This window comes from Theobroma cacao, chromosome 9 (assembly GCF_053813885.1).
Source record: "Theobroma cacao isolate CCN51 chromosome 9, ASM5381388v1, whole genome shotgun sequence".
Classification (NCBI taxonomy): Eukaryota; Viridiplantae; Streptophyta; class Magnoliopsida; order Malvales; family Malvaceae; genus Theobroma; species Theobroma cacao.
In genome coordinates this window covers 16303275-16313192 of record NC_142647.1, presented here as the reverse complement: position 1 = coordinate 16313192, position 9918 = coordinate 16303275, and the positions used below count along the sequence as shown (strand labels likewise).

Sequence of the window (9918 nt, the reverse complement as noted above, 5' to 3'; positions counted from 1 at the left end):
TACAAGAGCAAAGGAAAGAAATTTAAAAAATAGTTAGTTATTAAATACGAGTATATTGTGCTATATATTATATTTAATTAAATTGATATTTTTGAAAAATACAGTTGTATTCAATTTAAGTTTAGTTTAGATCATTTAAAGTTAAATCAAGGTAAATTGCATTCAAGTTTTAATCAAGTTGGATCGGATTCGGATACAGAATTAAGCAAGTGGAACAAAATTTTCAGGTTGGGATCAACTTCAACAGCGAGTGCCTCCCACTCTATCTATGCATATGTTATAAAATGCTCACTTGCCCACCTTTGTTCTCTCACGATATGCTACACTACTAACAGAGATGAATACACACATACATACATACGCGAATACACACACATACATATGCGAATGACAACGCGCGACTTAGACAATTTAGTACAGATCAAGTCTCGATTTGAGCAGAATGTTGTCCAACTCCTTATTTCACTACCTAATTTTTTGAGATTACCTTGGTAATATGAAATGAAGGAGACTAGGTGATCCTCTTTGAAACAAAACAAACCCATTGGAGAGAAAATCCCAACTCTCTTGACCCTTAACTGGGTCACTCCCTTTTGCTGGAAGAGATTAGTGTTAAGACTCATTTTCTATATGCAAAGGACATGCAGCCTACAGAAGAAAGTTGTGTGATAATGTTGCTTGAGGCACTGACAGATGGGAGCCAGATGCTGACGCTAACTCAATTGCTATATTTGATTGCAATTCATGGTTGCAACCAACTCGATTGCTACTAAAATGATTCCTTCACATGACTTGTGAAGCATTCTGTTGATTCATCCAACTCATGTCATTTCCCAAGAATTCCTAACTCCAGCTAACCTGAACAAAATCAAAGTAAATTTGACTAAACCTAAAATACCATGAAACCAAGAAATCTTTAAATTATAAACTCTCTATAGATGAGCCCATTAATATCTACTTTTTGGCACACAAATAATGAAAAGCTGTGCCGTCTTTTGGTCAATACTTGCTAGCTATAACATTTGGGAGCAACTCAATTTCAAGGAGCCAGAATTGTTGGAAGTACTTCACCTCCACTGATTCTTTTGTCAGGATGACGTCGCTTGACCCTCCGTCGTGTGTGGGCAACACGACCATGCTTTTTTGTCTTTCTACTGCAAAAGGTCAAACCAAATTTTAATGCATTATGATAGATGAAATTGTTTAATTATCTGAATCTTTGTTAGGGACGGAAAATCTAAGAAAAAGTTGAATCGTGCAATATTTTTGTCACAAAAAGAGAAAAAACCTACCCTGAAGATAACTGAAAACAACTGAAAGAGAACTATAATGGGTAGAATCAATACAGCAGTCGCCTGTGACAATTGGAGAAAGAACGATTAGCTAACTCATAAACATCAAGCATGAAAACTTACAGATAAAGGATCATACAAAAGCCAAACTATTCCTATTTAAAATTTACAAGAAACAGAGCAAAAGGGTGGTAAGTTATGATTGAAAAGCACATACCAAAAACCATGCAAGATCCATATTTGCAAGTGTTCTTGTTAATTCATGGCTTTTAAGAGTTTCTTGGACCTGAGTACAAAAAATGTGTCAGAAATTTGCAGAAACACACTGATCTAGCTATCTAATCACACAGTTGTTAGACATTCACTCTAGTAATAAATAGACCTGCTCAAGCTAACAGGCACCTTATTGTGCTCAGACCTTCCCTAAGTATGAAACATTATTACATTTTCCTTCATAATCAAACACATCTGTGATATTCTCCATTAAAATTTAATGATACTTCTAAAATTAGTTTCTAAGAAATCTAAGTACATGTCAAAACTATAAATTTTTTTATTTGAAACACTTCAAACCATTCAAAATTAAGAAATCAGACTCTATATACCACAAAAACAAAATTTCACCACCTAACAAGCAGAACCTAGATATTCTGAGAGCCTAATAAGCAAATCATTTATATAGTATGTGAAACATCCAAAATTGCTAACTTCCTCTCACTAGAAAATAAAAATTGGTTTCTACTGTCTCTTCCAATTCAATTAAGTGTTATCTGTGTGAACGTAAGGCAGTATAGCAGCACCCGGCACCTCTTGGGCTGTGGCACCTTTGATCAGGCCGATGCCTTTTGTGCCTAGCATGCCTTTTTTTTAGGCAAAAAGTAAATAGAAAGCATGCTTAAGTGTCCCTTTTGTTTCTTTAGTCTTTAATTTCTTTTTATTAGTTGCCTTTTAATAGTCAAAAAAGGACAATAACAGTTCTCTTTACAGGATTATACTTCATGCACAACTTTTTGTGATAATCAAAGTGAAGGAAACATTGAGCTAGTGTATGTCGATGACTTTTGGTTAATTACTATAATGTTTGATCTTTGGCACACTTGAGGCAGTGGAATGGAGCAAACTCATTAATGCTGATTAACAGAATTATATAGCACATTATTTGTGTATTGTAACCATGTAGATTGATATTGGAAAATTCCCATCAGAGTATTCCTCGAAAGGCCATGAACCCATAACAATAGAAATAAAATCAGAAGGCATGGCAATCCCCAGTGGTCAAATTTGTACATACCAACATAAAAATAGAAGACATGAGAAATGTTACCTGATGGTGGTATAGACTAGCAGAATTGACAAGTTTCCTATAAGTGTGAATCATCTTTTTGGCGTAGGGCTTCAAAGCAACTTCCATTGTTTCATAATGAAGTCTTGTCACCATCACAACCTGATTGACGTATGGCTCAGCAAAATTCTTCACCTCCTATCAAAAGATATGCAATTTCCATTAGAGAGAATGTCATAGAGTTGACTGTGCAAGATATGTTTGACCTTGATGCTGATTTACCTGAATGTAAGGATTTGTTAATGTGCGTGCCTTGACCACATGTGGTGCCATTGAGTTCATTGATGCATGATAGACCTCATTACTTTTAGAAAGCAGTGACTGACAAAGAGGTTCAAGACGGTTTATGAAAGTTGACCATTCTTCCTTCATCACTGGGATCCAATGCTTCACAAAATATAACTTGTGATCAGTTGATAATCCAACATATCAATCCACAGCAAATAGAAAAATGCTTCAAACATCATCACACATGCCAGGGGTACCTTACAATGGTTTTAAGTGTGAGGAAATGAGATTATACAAATGGATGGAGCCTAAGATTTTTATTGTATGACATATGCTTTAAAGGTGCAACTAAACATAGAGAAGAAGACATTGCTTATCTAATAAAATTGCACCAGCTGAAGAGACAAAAGAAAGACTAATTATATTAATAAATAAATAAACCAAATGAGGAACTTAATTTCATTATATTTTCAGTGGCCCAATCCAATAGAAGCTCCGAAATGAGGCAATTACTCAAAAGCAGGAATCATTGTTACCAAATTATGCTTGTGGAAACTATTTTAACCTGCTGGCAATAGAGAAGCAGTGCACATTTGACACCGGTGTGCATATTATTTTACATTACCAGGCAATAGAGAAGCAGAGCATGTTTTACACCGGTGTCTCCATAAGGCCTATGTAGAAATGAGACAGCTGCATGAACAACCCAACCTATTATGATTGCACAAAATTTCATCCAACATAGGATAATGGAAGAAAGCAATGGTAAAAGCAATAATCTCAAACCAAGTTCATTTAAAGTGTGAATGGACTGAACCATTCAAGATATGAGACTAAATTTAGCAGCAAATAATCTTTTGAAATAATAGTTCATGAGACACTTGAAAATGTAATAAAGCCTTAGGGTCAACCTTGAGAGTGCTGATGCAAATACAACATCCTTGGAAATTATGAAAGACTATAGTTCAGACTTACCGTATTAACATTTCTAATGTGGGGCTCAGCCCACCTTTTAAGTTGATCTTTCTTTTCCAATGCCTGAAGAATATTGTTAAGGAAATAAAAAGCAATGAGATTCCCAACTGATTGATTGGAGCAATAGAATGGTCATCAGATAAATATAAAATTAATTCTTGCAAAAAGCATATTTAATCACAGAAGTTTGCATGTAGTATATACTACAGCTTTAGAGTTTTAGATCTTAAGAGGCCAAAAACTAGACCTTCTGGATAGTGATGTCCAAAGCAGGTCTCCCATGTTCATTCCAATGAGACACCAAGAAGGACTGCATATAACAAACAATCAATCATAAAAAGATGTCTGCTATAAATATTGCTCGTAGCCCACAAAATGTACCTGGAAATTATGAAAGACTGTAGTTCAGACTTACCATATCAACATTTCTAATGTGGGGCTCAGCCCACCTTTTAAATTGATCTTTCTTTTCCACTGCCTGAAGAATATTGTTAAACAAATAAAAAGGAATGAGATTCCAAACTGATCGATTGGAGCAATAGAATGGTCATCAGATAAATATAAAATTACGTCTTGCCAAAAGCATATTTAATAGCAAAAGTTAGCATTATTACAGCCTTAGAGTTTTAGATCTTAAGAGGCCAAAAACTAGACCTTTTGGATAGTAATGTCCAGAGCAGGTCTCCCGAGTTCATTCCAATGAGATACCAAGGACTGCATATAACAAACAATCAATCATAAAAAGATATCTGCTATAAACATTGCCACTGACCCACAAAATATACCTGGAAATGATATAAATGAACCGCTAACCAATGTGGAAGCCACTCTCCGTGGACCTGATTGCAGGTTACGATCAATAAAATCAAAGTTAATTCAGCACAGATGAACACGAGAATCAAATAAAAAATCATCAAAATAGGAGCTTTGATGATGTAGGACCAAATATAGAAACTGAATTCAACTCAACTCAATCAAGCCTTTTGGCTTACTACAAGATACTGGTAGAAAAGGCAAAGATAGTCACTCTAAATACCTAGTTGCTTATTGTTGCAATGATCAAAACAAACTTTTAGTTCTTCTCTTTCTTTAACCCTTTACCATTTATTTGTTCTCAGTTTTGTTATCAAACTGTTTTCTTCTTGATGTCTTCAGCATCTCTTTCTGTGGCTCATTTCCTCCCATTACTCTTCTCAAAAAGCAACAGCTACACGGGGCAAACTTCTCATTCCTCTATCTCAAATTTTTTATTCCTTTGTTGCTCTTTCTCTCTCTCACTTTCCTCTTCCTTTGCTTGAGCTCTTATGGTCTCAAATATTCTCTACCTCTTTGATCTCCTTTTACTATAGCATATCTCACACTTTTCTTTTCTATTCTTTTCAATTTCTATCTTGTCTCACTTTCGTACCGGCTATTTTTTCCCCATAGTTTCCTTCTACCATAGATTTGGAAACACCATACTTAATCATGCCCATTACCCTTAGCAATTATCTTGGAATGAAACTGTGATAAAAATTCATAAAATATTATGCGACTACCTGTCATTTTTATATACTTACATTTTCCCTTTTCCATAATAAAGCATTAGTGCCTAAAAGTTAGATGGCAAAATTTGTGATCTTGTTATAGCCATGAGATGGTGAGATTCTGAAGAATGTTTAGTAGGTTTTCAATTTTCTTTTTCTAAATCTCACTTTGAGTTCGGACGGGTTGGGTACTTGAGTGTCTTCATCTTGTTTCTCAGATAAGATGGTGGGTTCAGGTAGTTAACAATTATAGACCTTTTGGGAGTGAGAGAAACATACCTAATACTCCTAAACAGGCTAGAGTCAGGTCAGGCAAAATTGGCGGTACCCAATTCACAGCCATCTCTACCCATACAACTAGGTACATATAAGTAACAAAGTATAGGGTAAATTTCAAAATAAAGCATTGAAGGATGCCTTCATTCTAATTTAAGCAAATTCAAAATGAATGCCTGAAATACATACACCTCAAATTAATAACCAGTACCTACAGTTTTGATAATTTTGGTTGGTGGTCATCAATTATTTCAACTTTTCATAAAGTTTTAACTGTTGCAATATCCACGTGTGAAAGGTACACATGTCACATTAGAGGCTATGCTGAATTTGGCATCACAACAAAATCTAAACTCCAGGTTTAGCCGAAACTGGCCTTAACTTCAGAGATGAACAAGTAAAAAGGTCCCTTATTTGATAAAAAATCAACAAACTAGTTATATTCATTATTTATATTTATGTTTGTGCAATACGCTTGCTGCTAACAGTATGACAGTCATACCAAACTGAAAGGCCAAAACTTTGGCTCTACCTAATTGGCTAAATCTACTTTCACTCTTTGCCACAAACTCATGATAGATATTGGGATGGCTAAATCATGTCAACCTTAAACATCTCTCATACATAATCAAAATGGTATATTCATTCCATTCCACATTTAATCTCATTGAGACTGGTCAATGTTACAACAAGTATTGAGTCTTACATGGCAGAAGTAACTGAAAATTTGTCCCTGCAAGCAAAACTCAACATGATTTGCATTCATTTCTACCTATATTCTCAACTAAACACTTTGAGCTATCTAGAGACCTATCTCAAAAAACATTGGACAAGTTTTCACCAATAATGGTGTGATTTGAAAAGCATCACTACTCTAGCATTAGTGGTCAAATTCCAAACTTAATTTATTCAATTTCTCTGAAAGTTTGAAACTAAATAAAACACCGGACCTCTTTAAAAAAAAAAGTCAATAAGGTTGTCCACAAAGCTGCCTAAACTGCCATACCGTCAAAATCCAGATTCCTCACCTCAGTTAGTGCTTTAGATACTGAAGCTGCCCTTAATTTTGCTTTCATCATTTCTTCCTATAAATACCACAAAGTTAGTTCTATTCTCTAGAACATAGCAGCAATGTATATCACCAGTAAGTTCTTTTAAACCTGTGCTAGTTGAAGTGCATGTTCAGCCTTTTGAATTTTGGATTTCTGTTCACTGTTAATCCTTTGAAGCTGGACAAGGAAGAACAAACAGAAAGAAGTGAGGATTCTTATGTTGCATATAACAGTGGAGAATAATATAAGAAGAATGCTAAGAAACTTGGCAGTGAAGGCAACAAATACCCCAATCCTTCTCACAAAAGAAATCCTACTTTTATAGTAGTCTTTATGAACAGATAAATTTTAAAGGAAAATAGTGTATTTGTGGCATGTCATGAAATTGAAAAAGATGATAAGAAATATTTTGTAGTTCATGTACTTATCACACACAGAGTTGGAAACTTACTGTAGTGCTTGGTAATCAACTCTTCAAGGTGGAGTTGTATATTAGAACAACCAAGAAAAGAAAAGAAAGAAATGTAGACAATGAAAATTGGGACTCAAGGGTATTTCGAAGAAGGAATTATGAAAAAAAAAAATTGTTAAGATAAATACTTGACCTCTACCCTTGACAGCTCACCGGCTCAAACATAATTTAGTACATCTGAAAGATGGTTGGAGCAACATAAATCCCTTGGGCTTACCAAACACTCAAAGTTTGACTAGTATGCTAACTGCCTGGCTGATTCAACGGGGACAATGACAGAAGGAGAAAAAAGAAAAAGATAAGACATTCAAACTTGTGTCCCAATAGGTTTAAACACTAGCAACCTGTTAACTGCAAATTTACGAAATACTGGAATACGGAATAAAATTTTCCATCTTTTTAACGATTAAATTTCATAAAGTCGGAGAATCTTGCCAATTAGAATATAGTAAAAAAAGAAACCGTTTTGTAGAACAGAAGGGAATATTAACTCTGTAAAACTGCTATGCTATGGCATCAGAAATCAGCAGGACTTATGTGCAATGATAAAACAGCACCAAAGATAAGGAACTTAAAGGCAATTAGAAAAATGCATTACTTACATCTTCTAGTTTCACATTTAGTTCCCCGATCTTTTCCTCAACTACATTTAATCGAACTTCCAGTGCAACTTTTTTCTTATTCTGCATTTCTATTTCCTTTCTAACATTGTCAACCTGTTAGAAAGGGTGGTCTTCAATGAACACAGCAGCTCAAAAACAGTAACTGCAAAAGTTAATCCATGACTAACCAACCTGCTTTTCAAGTTCAGCAGCCTGTACATGTGTGTTACTCATCTTCTCCTTATCATCTAGAGATGCTTTTCGCTAATAAAGAAAAATGTGCAGAGCAAGTTTTCTGTCAAGGAATTATACATGGTTTATCTTTTAACTAAAAATATAGCTCACGAGAAACACAGTAGAAATCAGTCAACTTTCCAACCTATTTCTGACGATCAAGAAACAAACAGAAGGGAAAAGACTGTAACCTTACCTCGAAATATTCTATCTCAATCTTTAATGATGAGATTGTGTCTGATTTCTCTTGAATGATCGTTTCCAATTGTCTAACACTCTCATCCTTTCCGCTCAATTCACGGATTCTTTCATCAACACTTGATTCTTAGAAAAATATGAAGAAAAGGATGGGTGTTATTCAACAGAGGTGTATATACTGAACTAAGTTACTGACATATATTGATAGTCTGATAATCCAATAGTCTTGGACTCTTGGTAAAGAGCGGCTTAAAGAGAAATTACTAAAGAGAATACAAGAACCTAGTGCTTGACCACAAAAGCAGGGGTTTGACAGGGCAAATTGACTGCGAAATCCAGGTAATTAACAATTTGCAGAAAACAGTAGTTAACCAAAAGGATGCAATATCTTACCATTACATGAACTTAATCAAATTGTAACACTATATAAACCAAAAAAAAAGAAACCTGTGCAGACACAATGAGCTTCAAAGGAATCTAGAAGAATCTTTACGGATAGAAGATTTAGAATTTTGCCAATAATCTTATATTTTCCTCCTATGTTACACTTTTTCTTTCTTAAACTTACCCAGCAACCAAACAATGAAAATAGTTACAAAAGCAGTGTAAAAATGCATTAATTACAATAAATCTAGTTAAGTTATAGCAAATATATATATATATATATATATATGTTAAGTGTAAATGTACCTAAAAATGAAATCTTGGACCTGAGGTGGTCAACTTCGTGCTTAAGAGCAGAGTCTCCATGTTCCGATGAGAGAGTCTCGACGTTTCCAGGTGATGGGTCAGCTGTAAGTTGCGTGAAAATTAAGGGTAAGAGTACTAAGAAGAGTAATGGCTTTTTCGAGGTCGCCATTAGAGAGAACCAAAGAGACAACAGATGACTGAGGAAGAGACTGCTCTCCGTCTCCCTTTGAAAACGAATGACTAGTCTTTTCCCGTACTACGACCAGTTAAAAATAGCTATCTCCAGGTAAGGTTTTACTGGCGTGTTTTGTGATCTTTCCGAGATTTTTACCGGACCTCGGAACGAACCGTAGTGTGGATGGTAATTTCCTTTCGGTGCCACCTAGCCATTCCCCTGTATAAGGAACGTTTGTTTCTTTGTTCGTTAAAATCAAATAATCATAATAATATTTAAATTATAAATAAAATGTTAATATTTTAAAATGTTATGATTAAATTATAAATAAAATATTAATATTTAAATTATCAATTATTAATATTATTATAAAAAATTTTAAATTTTAATTATATATTATAAAAATATAATATTTTAAATTTAAAAATTAATTAAAATTATTAATATTTTAATCATAATAACATTTAAATTATAAATAAAATATTAATATTTTAAAATATTAATGATTAAATTATCAATAAAATATTAATATTTAAATTATCAATTATTAATATTATTGTAAAAAAGAAAAACGCTTGAATTGTTAATTATATGTTATAAAAATGATATTTTAAATTTAAATGTTAATTAAAATTATTAATATTTTAATCATAATAACATTTAAATTTTAAATAAAATATTTATATTTAAAAATATTAATGATTAAATTATAAGTGAAATATTAATATTCAGATTATTAATTATTAATATTATTATAAAAAAGAGAAATGTTTAAATTTTTAATTATTTTTAATAAAAAAAAATTTAAAATTTAAAAATTAATTAAAATTATTAATATTTAATCATAATAACATTT

At 33.2% G+C, this 9918-nt stretch overlaps 1 protein-coding gene across 4 annotated transcripts; it reads right to left on the bottom strand.

Annotated features, from left to right (window-relative positions):
- Positions 1–239: 239 nt before the first annotated feature.
- LOC18589374 (uncharacterized) lies at positions 240–9238 on the bottom strand. 4 transcript variants are annotated; one of them, XR_016028607.1, is made up of 17 exons: positions 8888–9236; positions 8196–8323; positions 7958–8029; positions 7766–7879; positions 6800–6868; positions 6668–6724; positions 4623–4676; positions 4492–4551; positions 4253–4315; positions 4085–4147; positions 3838–3900; positions 2857–3021; positions 2617–2772; positions 1510–1578; positions 1293–1355; positions 1072–1154; positions 240–858 (listed from the first exon to the last, which is right to left on the bottom strand). XR_016028607.1 is itself a non-coding variant. In XM_088810299.1 (16 exons), exons 1-16 carry the CDS (start codon positions 9054–9056, stop codon positions 1152–1154), a joined length of 1362 nt encoding a protein of 453 aa, XP_088666425.1. In that variant the 5' UTR covers positions 9057–9238; the 3' UTR covers positions 240–1151. The 4 variants fall into 4 exon arrangements, 3 of the variants coding, with proteins under 3 accessions (XP_088666425.1, XP_088666424.1, XP_088666426.1); XM_088810299.1 differs by having other exon boundaries at positions 240–1154; positions 4651–4676; positions 6646–6724; positions 8888–9238; XM_088810298.1 differs by having other exon boundaries at positions 240–1154; positions 8888–9235.
- Between the last annotated feature and the right edge of the window lie 680 nt (positions 9239–9918).